This window comes from Aplysia californica, unplaced genomic scaffold (assembly GCF_000002075.1).
Source record: "Aplysia californica isolate F4 #8 unplaced genomic scaffold, AplCal3.0 scaffold00825, whole genome shotgun sequence".
Lineage (NCBI taxonomy): Eukaryota > Metazoa > Mollusca > Gastropoda > Aplysiida > Aplysiidae > Aplysia > Aplysia californica.
Window position 1 is genome coordinate 181,149 of NW_004798095.1, and position 23,277 is coordinate 204,425.

General features: G+C 39.3%; 1 protein-coding gene across 1 annotated transcript; it reads right to left on the bottom strand.

Annotated features, from left to right (window-relative positions):
• Window positions 1-12,349: 12,349 nt before the first annotated feature.
• On the bottom strand, window positions 12,350-22,696 carry LOC101855906 (ectonucleotide pyrophosphatase/phosphodiesterase family member 5). Its single transcript, XM_005109880.3, has 4 exons — window positions 21,653-22,696; window positions 17,108-17,296; window positions 15,791-16,021; window positions 12,350-12,924 (listed from the first exon to the last, which is right to left on the bottom strand). Exons 1-4 carry the CDS (start codon window positions 22,521-22,523, stop codon window positions 12,704-12,706), a joined length of 1,512 nt encoding a protein of 503 aa, XP_005109937.1. The 5' UTR covers window positions 22,524-22,696; the 3' UTR covers window positions 12,350-12,703.
• Window positions 22,697-23,277: the final 581 nt, after the last annotated feature.

Consider the following 23,277-nt stretch of genomic DNA (forward strand, 5'->3'; position numbering starts at 1 on the left):
GTTGATTAACTGCCGTTGCTTATAAGCGGTGACCATTGGCAGAATAGGTTCGGTTCTGTTGGTTTGGTTGTGGGAGGCTAGCTAGATTTCCACCATTGGAGGGACAAAACCGCTGATGACCTTCAATAACAGATGCATTTGTTTTCAAGGCTGCGTGTCTGTCAATTGGCTTGGGCAGTTGGTCTATTTACAGTGTGCACCGAAGCCACCAGAAACCGAACCGAACCAAACCGATTCCTCAATGAACACTGCCTATTAAATGGTTGTTTTTTTCCACACAAAATTTTTGGAAAATACGTTTGCAAGTGTGTTCATGGAATGCTTACTTCCTCCAAGCATTCTTGGGATTCCTTTCCTTGGTCTAATGCAGCTACTTGCTTGTACTTTCCATATCTTCTACAGAGTGTGTAATTTTCTCTTTTACAAAGAAATATTTCTAACCTTCCAACGACTTTATTCTATTGTTCATCAATGTAATTTTATCTAAAATTCACATTCACGTGTTTGTCTGTATGTGTTTGTGTGTGTGTGTGTGTGTGTGTGTCTGTAACAAACAGCTTGAGTTTAATTTTTTTGTGCGCATAATAAAAGTGTGTTCAGGTTTTATCAAAATTTTCCTTTAATTTGGTTAAGTCTGTCAGATGTGAAATAAGTGTAGCAAATACTGAAAGTTGTGAAAGCAAAATTTGTTAGCATTTTGATATGAATAAATTTCAGGATACTTCTGGTTCTCTTTGTATGGGCTTTTCCCAGGAGAGGAAGTGTTCGTGACCAAAGAAACTAAACATGCTAAAGTTAAAGTAATGCAGGGTTCATTTAAACGTTTAATGAAATCTCTCTGAGTGACATAACGTTGAATTCGCGTAATATATCGAAATGAATATCCTAGCAGTTAGGGCAGCCATATATTATGTTCAAGCTTCATGTGTCCTGCTTAGACACACTCAAGATTTCAGCATCTGTAATTGTCATGACTGCAACTGACACTGACATTTGGGCCCCTATGTGGTCAGTTTTTTGGTTTGAATTTCATAGTTTCTCTCTCTCTCTCTCTCTCTCTCTCTCTCTCTCTCTCTCTCTCTCTCTCTCCCTCCCTCTCCCTCCCTCTCTCTCTCTCTTTCACTCTCTCTCTCTCTCTCACTCTCTCTCTCACTCTCTCTCTTTCTCCCTTTCCCATTTCCACTACTATAGAAAGAAAAGATGGTTTTTATCCCCACATAATTTTGCTTTCAATTGATTTCAACTTAATATTGTTATTAATACACCTTCCTGATTATACCATCATTAAGCTTGAATTGGAATCTCAGAATAATGTTTCATCAATAGCCCAACATGGTAGAATACCACTATTGTTTTCTAAGACAGCTTATGTATGCTCAAAGCCAACTGGCTTGGTAGTCTTGATGTGTTTGTTGCATTTTGCTGAAATTTTTGTTTTGTCTACATCTTTCTTCTGTGTGAGATTTATAAGTTGTCAGGTTGTTGTTTTTTTCTCCACGAGGTCCCAGTGCAAATAGGAAAGTTGTTTCTGTAAACAACAATACATTATTTTCCCCCAGCTTTTGAGTATTGTAAATATCACTGTTTGAGAACCAGCGCCTGTTGTGTTGGTTGGAGTTAATCAATTCTCCATCACACGCAAAAGACCTGAATTCGATTTCCATATGGGGAGAATTTTTATTGAATATATATAATATATCTCAGTCTTTCTGCTGGTACGTTGTATTCTGGTCATCCAGGGTTGATCCTAACACACATGATTAATAATAATAAATAATAATAAATAGCATTTGTATAGCGCAAATCCCCGCTCAACAGCAGGCTCTATGCGCTTTACACTATATTATTAGCCCAGCAGACCATAGAACACTCCGAAACATTCTCAGCTTCCCGGGAAGCATACAGTGCAAGCAGCTGATTAAGCGCTCAAACACTAACAAACTGACAAGATCTTTCGCTGTCTATTGCCGGGTACCCATTCCCACCTGGGTGAAGTGAGGAAAATTCGTGTAAAGTGCCTTTCCCAAGGACACAACGTCGGGTCCCTGACAGGATTCGAACCCACGACCTTACGGTTGCAAGTCTGAGAGCCTAACCACTAGGCCACCGACGCCACAAAATTAAAAGCCCACCTCCAAAATGATCTAAATTATGTCAACATAAGCATAAAATATCTACATTAAAAAAAGTATTAAAAAATAATTTGAGATTCAGTGGCTTCGACTCCATAATGGGAATTACTATTATTGAAAAGAGATCATGAATCATAAGGTCTTTCAGGAAATCATAGGATTCTCTGCTTTTAGCGAAAATAATAAGCTTGTGAAAGTGGGTCGTCTTTCAGCAATTATTGTATTTGTTGATTTTATTGTGTTTTCTTTAGTAAATCTCATCTTATCATTGTGATCCTTGAGCTTTGAAGGAATTTCATCATTTAATGAAGCCATCCGCCGTCAATTGATGATTCATCATCTGCTCAACTACTGGTCATTCATTCCATGATGGGTATCTTTTTCTATGTTTAAAGCGAGCATTCCAGCAGGTTGACTACATCTTCAGTATCGTGCCTCTTTTTGTGTATATGTGTGTGTGGATGTGTGTGTGTTTTTGTTTGTGTGTGTGTGTTTGTTTGCATGTGTGCATGCATGTGTGTGTTCTCTACTTGAGTCTGATTTCTATGCCACTGATTTGACTTAAGTATCAACACACCCTTTCCCATCGAGGTATTCAGATTTTTACATTTATTTTTTTTATCATGCCTATTTACTAAGCGTACATATCTTTGGCTTGGATTGATTTATTGCAGTGAATGGCAAGTATTAATTTGTTTTAAAGTTATATTTATAAATGACATGTGTGCTTGTGCTGATCTTGGGTAAATATTTGTCTGGGAAAACACTGCTAACCTTGAGTTTTCATTAATTGCTTCTTTGTGTTCGTAGAGAGTTCTTACAGCATTTTATTTTGGATGTACTGACTGCTCTTAGGTCATCAACACATTCGTCTTGTTGAAAGAACTCCCATCTAACATCTTTTACGCCGTATTGTCACCAGCACTTGTGTTGTTGTCATGGTTAGGTTCTGTATCATTGCACGCAGAAGACCTAAGTTCGATTCCCATGTGAGGAAGTTTTTTTTATCCAGTGTCTCTGGCTTTCTCCTGTGTTCCTGCGTCCCACTCTGCAAGTGTTGGCCCACCCCATGACTGATCTTTGTTGTGTGGAACAGTGTTATATACTAATACAGATTTTTTTCTTTTGTCTGTTCTTAGTCCTTTGGAGTCTAATAAAAGGGGATGGATAATGATTAATCAAACCAAAACACAGGCTCTCTGCTCGACTTTGTTGGTAAAGTTGATTTCTTGTTCTGAGACTTATCTATCCTGTGAGAGAAAAGGATAACAGTGGGTGGGGTTGGAGAGAAGGGGAGAGAAGAAGAGAGACAGAGAGAGAGAGAGAGAGAGAGAGACAGGATAGAAAGGGGTGAGGTTGAGAGAGGAGGGAAGGGAGACCAAAGATAAAGTAGAGAGAAAGAGTGAGTTGGGGGGGGGGGTACAAACAGAAATGTTGTTCTCTTGCTGTAAGTTGTACTGATCATGCCTAAATATTCAGAGGGAATTGACTGTTCTTGTTCTTACCTTGGGTTGAAGATAAAGGATTACTTTTTTCATGAGATAACATGATTTTTAGTTCGTAAATATTACCATTAATTATTTGATTGGAATTGATTTTTGGACTCGAAGATTTAAAATTTGTGACCTGATAGACAGCAGGTTATTCTCCCCTCCACTTGATTTTCTTCTTATAATGATAATAAAAAGGGGAATTTATATATATATATATATATAGCGCCTAATCCATAGAAGGCTGTAAGCTTACTTTTTTTTCCATTTTGTATTTTTTTTTAGAGGTAGGGGCATGGAATCAAGGTCTTTTTTGTTCTTTAGCTTTTGCTGTAAGCAGAGAAAGTGTCCACATTTTTGTAGTGTTCTGGTTAGAATGATCGCCACTATGGTAAACTTTTGGCTGAGGTCACTGTTGCTATTCGCTTTTAGATATATAAACTCTGATTAAACTGAATTTTTTATTCATTATGTTTTTTGGGGGTGTTTTTTTCTAATGATGAAATGCTGTCGAACAATTTGATGGAATTGTATAATTTGGTTCGTGTTGTTGTCTCTTTTTACCTAACTTGATTGATAAGCCGAGACTGTATACCTGACTTGATGGATAAGCCGAGACTGTATACCTAACTTGATTGATAAGTGACAGTTGTGGTTTGGTGTACATGACTTTATGGATAAGTCACAGGTGTGGTTTGATATCTTGTGTACACATGACTTGATGAATAAGTGGCAGATGTGATTTAAAATAGATTCTGTGCGCATGATTTGATGTATAAGTTACACGTGTTGTTTTATATCCCATGACTAATGAATGAATAAGTTGCAGGTGTGATTTTAAATAGTTTGCATATATGACTTAATGAATAAGTCACAGAGATGTGGTTTGATATCTCTGTGAACACATTTCAGGTTCCCAGGGCAGGTATTAATTATCATCTGCCTTTACAGTATGCCACTAACTAAACATTGTGGCTATTGTGTTTACATGGTCACATAAGAGCTCAGGGTTGTTTTCTGATAATATTTTCTCTAAACTTCTAAGTCGTGGGCTGATTTTAGGTCATGCAGTTTAATGATGATACCGATACCATACAAGGGTACTGTAGAGAGCTTGGGTCCTGGAGTACTTGATGGTTAATGGGTGTTATTTTGTAGTTTGCTCAGTTTCATTCACTTGTTCAGCATCACCTTTGTTGATGGGTCAGTAGATTTGTTTAGATGGTCGAGTTCTTTTAATGTAAATGTTTTCTCCCCCCTTAAAAACCATTTGCAATACCATGTATACAGTCTACGGTTCAGGCCGCAGGCATTATTGCACACAGACGTAAGTCATTTTTGGTGGCCTTTGAGATACAGTGCCCGCGAAGTGTTCGTTTGTATGTATGTAGTATAGGGTTTTACGGCGCTCGCAACTGCTAAGGTCATATGAGCGCGCGTGTTCGTCTGTGCGTGACCCAGTAGTGACCAAAGACACAAAGGAACCAAAGCTCATCTTCTTAGACACCTCAAGAGAGAGAGACAGAGACAAAGAGAGAAAAGCTGACAGGAGGGTCAGATTAATAACCTCCCTACCACTGGCAATGTGTGGGAACATTTCATATTGAAAAAATTTTTAGATTCTATGCTTCAGTTCCTCATTTTTAACACAGATATTTGTGTAACAGTGTCATAAGTTTGATCATTCCTTATCATACATTCTGTTGTTTTATGCCCCTGCTCATATGCAAGATCTGAGATGTGATTCAGGAAGATTTACTTTGGAAGCTTGAACAGAAATTCCAGACCTTACTGTTTTATTTTAGTCCGCATTTATGTTTTATTAATAGAGGTTGAGATTGCTAGATAATTCACTTTGTTATAGATTTTTAAAGCATTATTATTGTTTTAACAAGGATGCAACGAATAATTATCGTCATGATTGTACGAAAAAACTGCTTCCTTTTTCTCCTCACATCCAGATTTATGTTGCCCATTATTATTACACATGAGTGCTGCCAATTGGGTTAAACAGGCTTTCACACAGTCAATGAACATATAACATGTTGACTCTATAACATTATGTAGAAGATTCTATCAATTAAAGTATTTCAATTACTTGTACAAATCTGTTGCATGTTCTAGTTGTGTATGTGTGTGCATGTGTGTGTGTGTTTGTGTGTGTGTGTGTGTGTGTGCGCATGAAAAAAGAGGCATTCCTGATCCAAGAAGACTGCAGTTATTCTCTTTGTTCTTTGTTTACACAGCCACTGCTTCGGGGAGGGGGAGGGGTGTTATTGTTTAACTTATTTGAGAAATCTGGACAGTGCTGTATGCCACCTGCAGGTCTTATTTTCTCACTCTTGTTGGCTTGAGATAATTCTCAAATTCTCAAATTCCCTACCTACATTTGCCCTTCTTCCTTATCAGCCTCTGTATGGTATAATGGTTGGGCTGTTGCAAACAAAGGACTTGACTTCAGTTCTCACACGGGGCAGATGGATCTTCATATCTCCAGCTTTCTAGTATGATGTATCCTACATGGCCCGAGATGGTCTTCACAGCCCGACATGCAGGGCCAAGGAAGTTTTTTCCACTGATAGGTTTTGAAAAGAAAAGAAAACGAGGGTGCTCCATCCGCCAGGACTTTTAACAGTAATAGAAAAACTGATGTTGAATGTCCTGGCAAGCAACAGCAGAAATGCGCAGAGCATGCCGTATTTGGCTTCCGTAACTGACGGGGAAAAAAACCCCTCATAAATCAATCGTCATTGAATTACAACAGTGTTATCATTGTAAGAAGAAAGTATAGTCCAAATGTCCCATTGCAACTGACTGAAATTGTCTTTAGGCCTTTCCCATGTTTTTATACACTTATCAATGTCATGCTCATACTGTGCCAGAACAACTAAGGGGAAACTGCTTCTTTTTCTTTCTTCACCCTTACTATCGTCATTTTTCCTGTTATTCTTTTGTATGTTTGTCACTCTCTTGTGAACTGCTACTTCCGGGGTGCCTTGATAGTCAAAGTCAAAGCAGACTTTGTGCTGTTGAGACTAGAGAGGAGAGCAGAGTAAGCCTGATTCCCATTTGGACTTCTCTGTTGACATTCACCCCTTGGTACTCATATGACCTTATGCAGTTGCGAACACCGTAAAACCGTACTAAAGCTAAAAACTAAACGTTAGTTACCATGGAATAAATCTAGCCTCGATGCTTTCTGAACTGACGGTCAAAGTCAAATGATAGTGAAAGTAGATAAGATATCAGACGGTATAGCTCACAGAAACGCACAGGAAGGACGCTAGATTTACTAGCAATGTTAGTAACATTGTTGCCCTGCCCTTTGGTGCACCATTAGCTTAGTTTGTGTCATGTTGGATCACCCTGGTTAGAATCCGCAAATGAGCACTCTCGAACTTGGATTGTTTGGGGGTGGGGGTCTTTAAAGACCTCCACCTACTTAGCTCCGTCTTTTTTAAGAAGGATGATTCAGTATGAGTAAAAGAAAAAGTCCCCATCTCATAATTAATTGTATTGTGCTGAATGGGACATTAAACCCAAACCATACCATACACAGCTCGAGGGCTGGACTGGGACCCACCATCATAACATGGGGCACACCATTATAACATGGGACATTCCATTATAACAAACATGGGACACACCATCATAACATGGGACACACCATCATAACAAGCAATCATTGTAAACTCAAAAATCGTTTATTTATAAAACATCTGACAGGAGATCAAACACAAGTAAAACTTCAAATTTTCACAAACCCCATCACCTACTATTATATATATATATATAACATGTATTCCATCAAGTCAAAAAACTCAATCATCCCTTGTTGTTAATGTTTTATGCCTTTATCGGCACAATTTAGATCACATAGGAGACAGACAGCTCTAAAACCACTTGTTAGTGCAAGCCTAACTGTATGGGATACATGTCACTAGACGGAGATGTTCAATAAAATATTCTTCCCAAATGGGAATGAAACTCAGACCTTTTGCACGAAAAGCAAAGCAAAGAATCTTGCCATTCCATCAATTCAAATGGTCTAATCGAAAAAAGAATAAGTAAATGAGTGAACAAAAAACAAACACATGTAAACTGGAAGGAAATTGTGAAAATATCCTGTAGAACACACAAGGCAGAAACATCACATCCCATAAATATCATTATCTCAAAAAAAGAAATTCACTTTAAAATATATTTGACAAGATTAAAAACCACTTGATGAAGGTAAATGAAAACAAAGCCTTCTGTCCTGGAATTTTCATTTTCTACCCATTTTACTACATGTATTTCAACACACTTTGTCCCATTTTACTACACGTATTACAACACACTTTGTCCCATTTTACTACACGTATTACAACACACTTTGTCCCATTTTAATAGACGTATTACAACACACTTTGTTCAGAAACAAACACAAAAGAAGTTGACAGTGAGCAGGCTTCGCTGGAATGTGAGATAATTTACCACAGCATCGCAAATAAGTTAAAATTAGTTGAGTAGGTAGGATACACAGAGCTACAACAGAGATTCTTTTGACAATGAAATAATATAAAACAGAAGAAAAAAAATTACAAACAAATACTGTCAACTTCATACACATCTGAGTTATCTCAATTTGCTTCTGACAAGTGCACAAGAAAAAATTTGATTTAAACTCAGATAAAGTCTGTAAATGAAGGAGAAATTATCATAAGGTCACAAAAATCATTTAACCAAGTCTTCTGTCATGGTATCCTTGGCAATAGCAAGCTGTACCTTAGTACCCTCCAAAAACAAAAACATAAAAAATAAAAGAAATATCAAAATGAGATCAGATGCTTATAATTTATACATATGTAATGACAAAAACCAAAGCAAAAGCAGTGTGTAATTAAAAAGAACTTCCGAGCTGAAAAAAAGCGTATAATAGACATGACGTTGGACATCAGCTACAAGCCGACAACAGGGGCAAATAAACCAAAACAATATACAGCCAAACCTCATTGTACCACCAGCCCCACTTCCCCCCAGATTTAGCAAATGTATGAAAAGTAATGCTTATAACATAATAAAATAGCAACTTTACATCGTTATCTGCTATCCGCCAACTATCTGAATTGTATGGTCCTTATTAAACTAATGTAAATTTGCCCTGCTATACACTACCAGCGAGCCGGCTGCCAGAGGTACATACATACTCCATACAGTGCACAGCTCCGACTCAGTGGCTGCTCTTTTCCACAGACGTCTCCGCAAGCTTGGCCTAATTCTACCGCTTGTCCTTAATGTGCTCCTGATTTGTGCTTATATGAAAATGCTTTATTTTGAGGTTCTGGCCAGTTTTTAAAAAAAATAATTGGAATGAGTTTTTAAAGTCGCTCTGAAAAATTTCAAAGGAACTTCCCCACCTCAGCCTGAGACTGTTTATCTAACGGTATTGCCAGATATCAGTCTGACGACCAAAAGGTTCGCCGGAGCCTGTCAGGCCTTTATATTGTGAGGATTCACGCTCAAGTCTACATGACAGGCTTGAGGCAGCCTGAGGATTGAGGAGTATCAGGTCAAAAAGACTATGTATCGACAGCGTCCTTGACACTTACCTCGTATATATAGCCTAGATTCTGATCCAGCAGGAATTTCGAATTTGATTTTACAGTTTTAGTTAAACAGAAGCTGTAATATAATTAGCTGCATCTTGGTTTTCTCTGTGCATGGTAATCGTGCGAGACAGATCTAGATGAGGCAAGACTAGCCATTAGTTTGTCTCTAATCTTTTTTCTCTACCAGTCTACCACTAGTTTAGACAGCAATCAGCCCCGCTGTACCACAAACTTCATTCTCATCCCAAAGTTGGCAGTATAACAGGGTTTGGCTGTTTATGAAGAAAAGAAAGAAAACAACATATGTATACATGTGAAGAAAAGAAGGAAAGTAACATATGCATACATTTGAAGAAAAGAAGGAAAGTAACATATGTATACATGTGAAGAAAAGAAGGAAAGTAACACAAAAAAAGAAGAAGAAAAGTCTACTCACAAAATTGTAAGAAAGGAAAAAGAAAAGAGAAGTCTTCAAAGCAAACTCACAGGTCCATTAAAACCAAAAAAAAGGCTTGACGCAAACATGGCTTATATCAATAAATCAATAATAATATCACCCCATCAAAAAGTCTGATCAAGAGTAATATTAATACTAATACCAAAAGGTAGGAGTATAAGTGTAAGTAATCACTGCAAGATTACAGCATGCAAAAAACACACAGTTTGTTAAACAATGAATTTCTGGGGCAGCAATTTTGGCAAATGCGGAATGTGACGACAATATGATGATACGTTTGACTCTATAAAAAACAGCACCTCTTCTTCGGTTGTACTAGCCGCAGCCAGGAGAGAAAGTGAACTGAAAGAAATCTTATGGCAAGACAGACAATGTCCAGTACCCTTTGTACCAAGATAATAAAGGGTACTACAAAAATATACGACAATACCTTTACAGATGGCATTTCAAAGAGTCCATCCATAGCAATTAAAGGAAAAGTCGTACCTTAAATTCATTCAGACCTCACTGTCCAATTCCCCATATGCACTCAAGGAAGCAGTATTTTAAGGTGTTTTAGAAAGGTTCTGTAGAAGTCCCAATGAAGATTAAACGCAAAAAGTTTTTACTGTACTTCTTGTCATCTAAAATACAAACCCAAATTATCACACTACCACTATTTTAAAGCTATGATATGAAATAAAAGTAATTTTCTCATGGTTTTTATTTCTTCTTCATTATTTTTTTGGCCCTGCCAGAACACACAGAATGAGCACTGCATGATCTCAATGAAACAAAGTACTCAAGATTAAGAGCAGAAAAAAACTATTAAAAAACTCAGAACAAATCCACAAGAAACAAGTAGAGAAATATCATTCAACGCTTTCTGAACAAGATTTTGCTTCATGGTCAAGGTGCACATTTCTTTCCCACAATTACATCCCACATGATACACAAAAATCTGTAATTTTATTGTCGTATCCATTGAAATCTTTCCAAATTTTGTACACAATTGTGAGGCAGCAAGGTGAAATCAGGCGCTCGTCAAAATACAGAAATTGGAGAAACAGGCATTTTTCCGCCAGTTTGGACTTCTTTATCGCATTTTTATTCTTTGGCTCAACCTCTTTTATATTCATATAAAAACATTTCCATGTGAATTTTACTGAAACGCATTGATTAAAGACACAAAATATGTCATTTTTCAGTTTTCAAAGCTATTGGATTTACCACACTTTGGCGGCCATTTTCTTGCTAATTTCACCACTGAAACCAGGCGACCTTACTTCCTTCAATCGCAAATATCTTGAGTTTTATTCAAGACAGACAGATATTTATTTCATGGGAAGCAGGGCAAACAAATAAGCTTCCAGATGATACCAATAACTCCCCAAGCCCAAAAATTGACCAGCGCCTGATTCTACAGCTTCGTGACACAATTTACTGCACAACAGAGACAATTACATCAGATGAATCTTGCCATCTTGCACTTAAACATAAAGACAGTATTAGCTTTATGTTGACATACCCATTAATCTTGACAATACAATTGATAGGGCTTTCATAAACAGCAAATTCTTTTAACCTTTCCTGCATGAGGCTCACTACGCTAGATGTGATGTCATGGATGCATACATTCAGAGGTGCAATGAGAATTTTAGCACAAACAAGTTGTATACATTGCCTTTTCTACCCTGTTTACACATCGCTACTGCAAAAATTGTTATTACTTTCAGCAGAAACCTTTTTCCCCTTGCTTTTACGACACAGCCCTCAAATATTTAGGGCTCCTGCTTATCTCTACAGAAGGAATTAACTGGACACCTGATAAAACATTAAAACGATAAATGGCATTATTATTTACTCATTTCATCTACTTACATGAATAAAATTATTAAATTCCAGGTGGATCTAAATTTTTCTTGCTATTCCAAGAACATGTCTTAAATGCAGTCTGTGTTCACTTTGTGGGCAGTGTAGGGACTAGCAAAATGCTCTGTGTTCAAAGTGATACACTCATCTAATCCTTCTTCCCCTTCTTTGCATTCCATTTTTATGTATGCGGCTGTTTTTCTTAACCCTCCAGGGCGGTGCCACTGACTGTAGTGTCTTTAGGCCATTCCCAAAGGGTGGACATTTCTCGTTCATGAATAGTAGAATTGTAAATGGGCTGATTCATCCATGTCAAGCTCATAACTGTGCCTGATCTACAACAAGGAACTGCTGCTTTTTCTTTCCTAATCCTTACTATTGTCATTTCCTCTATATGTTTGTGTCACACGCTTGAGACCCGTTATTTCCGGGGTGCCTTGATAGTCGAAGCAAACTTTGTGCAGTTGTAGCTAGAAAGGTGAGCAGAGTATGTCTGATTCCCTGTAAGGACTTCTCTGTTTACACTCACCCCTTGGCGCTCATATGACCTTATGCAGTTGCAAGCGCTGTAAAACCCTCTACTAAATAAAAAAAAAATAATTTGTTCTTACCTCGTTGGGGTCCTTACTTCAAGCAGCCACATTCCCATTTCGAAGATGCTCTACATTCTTTTACACCGACTAGAGCGTCTTTAGTGTTGATAGAAATTTATTTCTATTTTGTGAGGGTGGCGACTAAAGCCTACTCTTATTGATTCTAGGACCACCTAGGGATCTTGAGTATGTGCAACTTGTACTTGAGTCAGCCGATACTTTTTGTCCTTTTCCGAGAAGGCTGGGCGTTCGATCTTACCTACCCTAAGACCAGGGGAGTGGCTGAAAGACAGCAGTAAGGAGAAGCCATGTGTAGCAGTAGCAATAGTCAGGAGTAAGGGACAGAGGAGCGGAGAGGACACCAGGGGTTGGGGAGGGAGGGATGGGAGAGAGTGAAGAGAGAGTGGAAATGAAAGCAGATGGCACAACAGGACAAGAGAAATACAACGGAGAACATTTTAGTGAAGAAAATTTGTTCATGATCTATGATGAGCTTCATGCCCCGGACCATCTGATTCACGGGCATACACCCTACCTCTAGATCATGAGAGCCACTGCATGACAACCGTCACAATAACCGGTATAGTACTTAAAAGTCGTCCTCCAATTCACCGTCATCATCATCTTCTTCACCAAACAAAAGAGGAACATGAGTGCTATGCTCTGGCTTGAGGATGTTCACTTTGTCTGGTGCAAGAGCGCTGACTGATCGAAGCTGGTTTAGTCTCCGTCGAAGATAGCGATGCTGGCGACAAGCACCCACAGAGAAAAGACCACCTACGCAGGAAATCAGAATCAGGCACACTATATCTGGGGAAAAAAAAAAACGATAAAGAAATGGATAAATGAAGAATGAACAAAAATTAAATGAGAAATCAGAAAAACAAACACATGTGAGACACCAAGGTGAAATCAGGCGCTCGTCAAAATAATGAAATTGAAGGAACCAGCATTTTCCACCCATTCAGCAATTTTTATCGAAAGTTTGCTTTTCAACTCAATACCTTTTAGGCCCATAAAAAGCACATTTCTGTGTGGTTTTTACTGAAAAAAGTTGATATCATTGCAAAAATATAATTTTGTAGTTTCCAAGGACTCTTAAGCTTTGGAAGTAACCAAAGTTAGGTGACCATTTTCTCGTTAATTTCACCTTTGAAACTAAGCAACCCCACCTCCTTTATCCTAAAATATCTCAACTTCTAGTCAAGATAGATGGGTATTTTTTTCATCGAACCCAAGATCAATGAACCAGCTTTAAGATGATGACAAGAACTCAACATGCCCAAAAATTGACGAGCGCCTGATTCCGTCGTGTCGTGACATATAGGTAGCTACACACTAAAGGCAGCTATATCCCACCAGTTCATATTGACTGCTTAGTGTAAGACCCCGCCATGCCACTTTGAGAAGTGATGTGCGACTGAATCTTACACTGAGCAGTCAATATACGAGATCTTTGATAGATAGCACAAATATGATGTAGTCGATATCATGAGAGCATCTCTTGAGATATTTGATAAAACTGATCAAATTTACAGATGATTCAACCATAATTGGGCGAATTCAGGTTGACCATAACGAAACCGCTTACCAGAATTTTGTACTTAACTTTTCTGAAAGGGGTGAAAATCATAAGCCGCTTTTAAATGTGAAAAAAACTAAAGAAACTTGTTGTTGATTTCAGAAGAAAAAAAAATGCCCCTGCAGCCACTCGAAATTAAATGTGAAAACATCGAGCTAGTGTCAGATTATAAATATTTGGGTGTTACAATAGACAACAAACTCAACTGGCGTGTCCACACTTCTCTCCTGCATAAAAAAGTGAACAAAAGACAATTTTTTTCTAAGGAAGCTAATATATTTTAAAGTTGATAAAACATTGATGTCCGTATTCTATCATTCAACCATAGAAAGTATGATCAATTTTTATATAGCAGCATGGACTGGGTACATAAGACAATAAGATAAAGAAAAATTAAATCGATTAATACAGAAAGCATGTAAAATTTCAACATCTACATTGCCCTACTTGGATGAATTGTACATAACAGCTTGCACTAAAAAAAATTAATTCCATCTTTTTGGACAACAAACATCCCTTGTTTCCTCAAATAAAAACATAAGTAAGAAGTAAAAGACGTAGGCTTCTGATCTGTAACAAGGAAAGATACAGAAGGTCATTTTCACCATCATCCATGCCATCAAAATTCTTCCATCTTAACCATCTTGTATAAGTATTCATATGACCTTAGAGCATGCACCAGGATAACATTGAGTATGTATCTAGCTTAAGATTATTATCTATACATATTATAATGGTGAAAGTTTGTCACTTTGGCCGCCTAGAACTTCCAAACCACTTAACTTTTGAATTTGAAAAAAATTAAGGGTGGTTCAGAATCATTTAAAGGGTGCACAGTTCCATTGAGGAGCCTGAATCACTGTAGTTTAATTTTCAGTTTTTCATTAGTTTCGTTTAGATCTAATCTTGGGAAAGTCCATCTTCTAAGACGCCATTGTAAAAAGGAGAGGTTTCCGTTCACTAGCCGGGCGCACCTTTGAAATTCTGGAGTGTACAACCATGAAAGCGGAATAGAGAATCAATCTATACATCTATTATATATTTGGCAACTTGGAAACACATGTGTCACTTTTCTCTCAAGATTTATTGCTCCATTCCAGTAGAGTGTAAATATAGTAAGCCAATGACTTTCAGTTGATGTTAAGAACAGATCATCCCTTTTATCGAAAGGGGGTCCAGCTAGTTGTTTATATTGCTCCTCATTTATATTATGCATGTGATTGTAAGCCAGCGTACATGTGCATGTTTGTGTGTGTGTGTGTGTGTGTGTGTATGTGTGTGTGTGTGTGTGTGTGTGTGTGTGTGTGTGCGTGCGTGCGTGCGTGCGTGTGTGCGTGCGTGTGTGTGTGTGGTTAAATACCAAACCAATATGCCAGGATCAGGACAATAAAGATAAGGGTAAAAAGAGCCCACACTTTGTAAAACCAGCAGTGGAAGATATTTCTTCAGTCCATATATTGACTCAATCAAAGCCATTTTACCCCCACCCACATTCTGAATTCAGAGGCACTATTGCAAGAACCATAGAGGTGACATATGTTTCTAGGTTGACTTTGGACACTTTGGTGGTTTTAATTTGGGTTAAATTCCATATTCGAGCCGTTGTAAGGAGTGTATTAATGTTTTTTTGTTTAGGTTTCGATAGCCCTGGTCACAGATGTCACCTTGTGGCCCACTTCTCCCCACTTGTGAGTGTGTGTCATAGCCCATCCCATACAGTTGACTTCAGCACCATATAAAACCATTTTCATTCTATCTCTGTTGTACCGCTTATAACTGGTTTGTAAACACAATAAATGTTGTTTAGATCAATTGATATAAAGCATTTTGTCCTTTGTTTTTTTCACTTTTGAGTTATTTCGGGTTTTTTCAAAACTCCTCCCACAGTGGCCCACTTTTCCCCACTCTCCCCTACATGATACGTGACATGAAAATTGGTTAGGAAAGGTAGAAAGAGGGTGGTAGAGAGGAATCTATAACAATATTGTGTAAGAGAACGTGGTCATATCGAACATGAAAAAAACCCCACTGTTTACCCCCCCCCCCCCCCCCCAGAAAGTAAAGGTTCAAAGGTCAGTTATAGTGATAGCTTACACGTTGAAAATGTCCACCCAGAGTTCTCAGAAGGCTCGACCAACAGCTGTTTTACAATGGCCAAACTGCCATTATTGGGCGCCGGCTCCAGGTGAAGCAGGTGACACATCAGAGGGTAGAGATCCAGCGATGAGAACGAGTCCACAGCAAAATTCTCCTGGAACGATGGCCCTCGAGCCATGAAGAACGGCCTCATGTCAGTGTACTTGTTGTCATAACCATGACTGCCAGCTAAGGGTGAAGGAAAGTAATAATAAAGGGTTCATTACTTGTTGTTTGTTAGTTTGGCTTTGTTGTTGTTGGTTTTTTTTGTTTTTTTTGGGGGGGGAGTTGTCTCACTTCCTCTTAGGGTCTAATTTATACTTTTCACTTTGTGGTCTACAATTCCCTGTGATTACTAGACGAGCCAGAATCACGTGAAATAAGTGAACAAACTCAGTGTAGCCTAGTGAGTGTAGGAGAATAAGGGAGCACGGGGGGTATATAAACAGACGCGAAGGTTGAACCGGCCTTCCGAGCCACGACTTAAATCTAGGCTGAGCAGGGATCAACACTACTGGTGGGTCGACGCAGTGGATGGAGCTCCAGACCTGTACGACCCACACTCATCGTTCCCCGCTCGAAACAGTGAAAATTGAAAATAACGTAGATAGACTAACGAGTAGAATCTAGGATTAGATAGCACTTATCATCACATTACAAACCAAGTTAAATCAAAATACTACCTCTGTGAGCAAACAAGTAGGCCACGTGTCATGTTTTAAAATGGAGCAAACATTATAGAGGGACGAAAAAAGAATAAAACAAAAGGGAGTTAACTAGCATTTAATAGGTCAAATGAATAAACAAGAAAAACCTACTAAAACCTCTCATATAGAAATGAAATACCAAATACAAAGTAGAATTTTGTGACGCAGTGCACAAATTCCAATCTGGACATTCAATATAAAGACGAAAATTCCTTAAGAGTTCTGATCACATCAGAAAAGTTATTGAGATATAAGTTTACTTTCAAAACAGAAGAGACACATCCATAGCCCATCCCATACAGTGCTATTTCACTCATTCTATCACCTAAAGACGCCTACACTTACATTTCTAAAGACAAAGTGTCACAAAGGTAAAATGCATCACTTTTCCAATGAAAAATTTCTTTAGTTTTATCTTCATGTGTGCTGTTGTGGACAGACAGCCTAAGCTTTCAATTGGTAAAAAGTTTATGTTCATGCAATGATTTTTTTAGTAGTCAGGATATGGGGAGAAAGACTTTTCAGTCAACTCTACTGGTACAAAATCAAACAGAATGAAAATCCATACCCAAGACAAACTTGTCTGCAGACATGTTACTAATGAAGGAGTATGTAATGTCTGCCACAGCAACTATGGGAGTGACCCTCCGGTTGTTCTTATAGTGAAGCCGCACAGGTATGTCAGCCTTCTTATAAACTTGGAAATGATTGTCTTTTGATGCATGAAGTAATTGCTGATAAATCATCTCTTCTTTTCCTGTGAAAAATAATCAGAACAATTAATTAATAATTAATGAACATAAAAAGGAAACTCAAGGCATATATATATATAGCATAATCTTGAATACGGATCCAGTGCACGGATGACTGCAGCACAGACTCACAAATACACTCTGGAAAAGGTGCAAAACCAGGCTCTCCGAATAATCACTGGAGCAATGAGATCAACGCCAATAGGAAAGATGGAACAAACAACATCTATAGTGGCCCTGCAGAGGAGATGGGAATGCAAGGCCCTCATACAGTACACCAAGGCCACAGCTATGGAGGATCATATACTGCACACAAGAACAGTGCCAAATCAAACATCACAACTTCATCAAAGAAAGCAGAAAAATCCAAAGATCCCTACCAGCCACAGTTAACATCCTGAACCACACCCCAGAGGCACCATCATGGAAAAAGAAAAACACAAACATAATTATACACACGTCCATTCCTATGTTCACCACAAAAGATGACCACAGCGACCTGAGCAAGAAGTCCCTCACCCTTTCCATGCTTGAACAAAGATACCCACGAGAAGCATGGATAAGGATCTATACAGACAGATCTGCCACTGATGCCGTGAAAAGAGGAGGAGCCGGAGTGTACATACAGTTCCCAAATGGATGACGACAAGCAGAGGCAGTCCCAACAGGGCGACATTGTACAAACTACAGGGCAGAGACGGAGGCTCTAATACATGCAGCAAACATCATCAAGAATGTGGTAGACCCCCAAAGCCAAGTAGTGTTCCTAACAGATGCCATGTCAGTACTGCAGGCAATCACTTCCGGCAAACTACCAAGGCTACGAAAAGTAATTGAGGACATCCCATGTCTGAGGATCATGCTGCAGTGGATTCCATCACACTGTGGTGTCTTAGGAAATGAGCAGGCAGACAGGATGGCCAAATTAGGAGCACAGAAAGAGCAACCAGACAACAGCGTTAACTACACAGAAATCTACCATGAGCTGTCCCGCTAAGAACAAGTGATTATCTTCAGACTACGGACACAACACACAAGACTGAGACATGTACAAATGTTTTAAACTAGTACAATCACCAAAATGCCAGTGTGGAGAGGCGGACCAAACTGTTGAACACATCCTTCAGCACTGCAAAACACACAGGGCCCTGAGACAGGAAACATGGCCAACGTCACTGACGCTACAAGAGAACCTATACTGGCCGACAGATGAACTGAGAAGGACGGCCCAATTTATAACAGATACCAGACTTCAAGTGTGATGCAATCGAAAAGAAGAAGAAGAAAAAAGATATATAACATATATATATATATATATATATATATATATATATATATATATACAGTCGAACCTGCCCTGACGGCCACCTCTATAAGACGGCCAAATGTACAAATGGCCACTTCCATTTCCCCCCTTGCATTTTTTCTATATAATTTAACTGTGTAAAACGGGCACCTGTCCAACGCGGCCGCGGCTACCATATTTTAACACACAACCCCTATCACACTAAGCAATAACACCTGTCTTAGACGGCCACCTTAGTGACTCCATTACGTTTTGTCATAAATTGTGCATTGGCCCCTGGCGTTGTGGGCAAGCCGTCATAATTCAATCACTTGTCGTTGTTGCTAGGTAGTCCGTTCAACTGATCATGTTGCGTAAGCCCCTCCCACTGTTGACAAATAGGTACCAATTTTCAGCTGCTGGTGAGGTAAGCAAGTGATCCCTCATAACCCATACGCTCTGCCCAGAACTCATACACAAATCGTACGTGAGATGAGGGGTCACTGTTTACCCAGTCTGTCACAAAGTAACAATGGACGTCAACATGATCTTGCGACAGAAACGTCGTTCGTTCTCTGAGTGGTGGCGACCCATGTGTTTGTTTTATCATGGAATTCGGTCTTCCTCGTCTGATATATTTCTTTTTATTGTCACCCTTGCGCAAAATCAGAAACAAAATAAAAATAACAAACAAAATACAAACCAACAACAACAATGCGGCTACTTTCGATTGGGACTTCAGATGGGAAAGGTTTGTTTTCTTTATCTTGATCAGTCCTGCCTAAGACGGCCATCTGTCTTATACGGCCACTTTTCTCTTTGACAATGGGTGGCCGTCTTACAGGTTTGACTGTATATATTATTATTATAATATATACATATATATATTAGAGGTATAGGGGGCTTTGTGTGAGGTAGTACTTTTGATGGGTGGCATGCTGCACCCTACCTGGTAGGGTGGACGGGCATCACTGGTCCTCACACATCCTCTAAATCTCTCACATGTGGCTCCACAGCGCCATACCCCGGTACACTGCTTCAGCTGGCGGACTAAACCAAATGAGGGGGTGGTGTTTACACTGCACCACTGGGCGGATGAGCAGCATCAAGCAGCCAACGGCCATGAGCGGAAGGGTCCCATGACGATCTCAACGGTCAGAGCGGAAGGGTTCCAAGCTGAGTTCAACGGTCAAGTGCATGCGATCGGGGGCGACCCACATCATGTTTGTGGACATCGGCCTACAGTTAAGAGCTTGGAGAGGGATGGGCACCGCCAAGCTTCTCTGCCCAAGACTCACCACATGAGAATGACGCTATACCATATCTTCGTGGATTTAAAAAAAGGCCTTCGACAGGGTCCAGCATGCAGCCTTATGGGCAACCATGAGGAAATATAACATCAACGCCAACCTGATCAACGTCATACAACAACTATGACAAGGCCTCCAGCGCAGTCTACCTTAACAGCAGAGTGGGGGATTGGTTCAGGACAACGGTCGGGGTGAGGCAAGGCTCTCTCCCACTCTCTTCAATATCTTCCTAGAACGAATCATGACTGACACTCTGGAAGACCACAATGGAACAATCAGTATTGGAGGCAGGACAATCACTAACTTGCGTTTTGCCGATGTCATCGATGGATAAGAAGGAAAAAAACAGGAGCTCGCCACACTAGTGGAGCGGCTGGACACAACCTCAGCAGCCTACGGAGTGGAGATCAGTGCCGAGAAAACCAAGCTAATGACCAATAACACCAATGGCATCAACGTGGACATCAAAGTCAGGGGCGAGAAACTTGAGACTGTCAACAGTTTCAAATACCTTGGATCAATCGTCTCAGATGAAGGCTCAAGACCAGAAATTCTCTCCAGAATCGCGCAAACAACAGCGGCACTGTCAAAACTGAAGCCTATTTGGAGGGACAGAAACATCACTCAAAAATTAGACTATTGCGCTCACTGGTCATCTCAATATTTTTATACGCCTGCGAGTCGTGGACACCAACAGCACAATTAGAGAAAAAGATTCAGACCACAGAGATGAGATGTTACCGCAGACTCCTTGACATCTCGTACAAAGACCACGTTTCAAATGCTGAGGTACGAAAGAGAATCACCAATGCAGTGGGGCAATATATACTGACCACAGAAAAGAGACGAAAATTAAAATGGTATGGGTATGTCACAAGATCCACAAGACTTACCAAAACAATCCTGCAAGGAACCGTACAAGAAAAGAGATAGAGAGGAAGGCAGAGAAGGAGATGGGAGGACAACATTACAGAGTGGACAGGAAAAACGATGGGTGACAATCTGAGGAAACCAGAGGACAAAAATAGATGGCGAGAGCTGGTTTTCAGATGTAGTGGTGCCCCCACGGTTGCCCTAACCACGGGATAGAAGAAGAGAAGAAGAATACATATATATATATATTATATATATAAACAGGGGCGTCCAAAAGAAGCTTTCAAGAGAATTTATTCACTCAAGTTAAAGTCTTGCACTACCAGCTCATGCAACATACATCAATTTAAAGCTAAAATAAATTCTCATCCTCTATATTTCATGTACGATAAAGTCGCCCAAGATATGGTCACTGAAAATTAACCTTTACAAATCAGACTTTTGGCAAAAGTGTGTGCAATCAAAGAAGCTTTAAAAAGCATGTTTGCATACATGCATGTTTATTGGAGTGTTAAACATTTGTGAAATGGACATGAGAAATTGAATGAATAGCACGAATGGAGATAGTACCCTGCAATGGCAAAATCATCATGATCAAATGATTCATGGGATACCCGGATTTATTTTTTTGCATCGTGTTCCTGACGAAGCCCTTTACAGGGCGAAACATTGAACCTGAATTTAATTTGAAAAATCTATAAAATCTCAAGTCAACCCTTTTTTTTATTCCCTGCTACCCACAATGATCGATCAAATTATTTATGATTATCATTTTGAAATCTGAGTTTTTAGAACTGCAATCATATCAGCATATGTAGTTCAGTATTGCCAAAGATTTTCAAAGCATTGATTAAGATTAATAGTAAGTCAGATTCAGAGGAGAAAACACCTACCTTCATGCGGAATAATAGTAGCAACAGGAGAGTAGTGTACCATGTGATACCATTTGGGATCAACATACTCATCCAAGAATATGAGCCTGTCTCTTGACACTGCTGCAAAACCATGATCACTTGTAATGATGATATTTATATCATCAAGCAGATCTCTTTTGTTTAACTGATCTATGAGGTAACCAGTCAGTTCATCAGCTTCGGCTATCTTTTGAGTGACGTTCCAGGAGTCAGGTCCATACTTGTGGGCAGAGTGATCAGGCTCGGAGAAATACAGAAGCCCCAGATTAATCGGATACTCACTTGTAAACCACTGGATAATTGTGTCAATTTTGGATTTCTCATCAACGTTCAAGTCATAAGGCATGTGATAAGTTGGGCGGACACCTTTTATGACATTTTCCGCACCCCACCACATCACACTTCCACTTCTCCCATTATGATTTTGTAAATGATTAGTAACCCATATCGGCTCTGCACCTGTGTCATAAAACCGGTTATCATTCACAGCATTCTTGTTTTTGTACAAAGGAATGTAAGTTTTATTGATAACAGGATCGAAGAACTCGTTATCAATTATTCCGTGACTTTCGGCATACAAACCAGTCACAATGGACCAGTGATTGGTGAGAGTGGAAGTGGTGAACACATTGTGCAATCCTTTCTTCGCATGAACTCCTTTGAGTATGATATCCTGGAAATGTGGTGTTGGTGTGTGAGTCAAATAATCCCAGCGAAAGCCGTCAAATGAGACGATAAGAAGAGAAGGCACCTTCTCAGTGTGCGAAAGCGAGAAGGGGAAATACAACAGAAGGCAGATAGTCGCCAAGAACAGCCAGCCCAGTAAAATCTGAAATCCATGTTTTCTCATTCTTCTTAACCACTCCAGTGTATTAAATTTCTTGTTTTTCTGTTTATCAACAAAACATTTCTGGTCTGTGTCTTAAATTTAAAATCACTCAACCGACATAAATTAATTATATCTTCCTCATCAACGCTGCGTCTTCTTGTTGTCAAGCATTTTTCCAACCTGTGCTTTGTATACAAAAAGATCAGTTTATTCAGTCAGAGTAGGTTCCCTTTATCATAATTTACCACAGATATATATGGCTCCTATGAGGAGACTTTTACATCAGTGCATTGGGGAGTTTAAAAATACTGCCAAATCCTATACCTATACCGTACATGTGTAACCTATTTCTCTGTTTTGTTCTTAAACTTTACAAAGAATTTTCCAAAGACTGTTGAACAGTCTAGAGCAAGACCAGTTTTTGAAGTCCCTTTTCTACCTAGCCAAAGAATTATGGACACACGCAACAAGTTGAATTGGCTCAAACGATATAGATCTTAAGTCATTGGGCCTAGGCCTACCGTATCACCAATGGTGTGGAACATGGTTTGTTCGCACGCACGTCCAGAAAACAAAGAGAGAAGAAGAAGAAGGAGAAGGAGAAGGAGAAGAAGAAGGAAAAGGAGAAGGAAAAGGAGAAGGAGAAGGAGAAGGAGAAGGAGAGGGAGAGGGAGAGGGAGAGGGAGAAGGAGAAGGAGAAGGAGAAGGAGAAGAAGAAGAAGAAGAAGAAGAAGAAGAAGAAGAAGAAGAAGAAGAAGAAGAAGAAGAAGAAGAA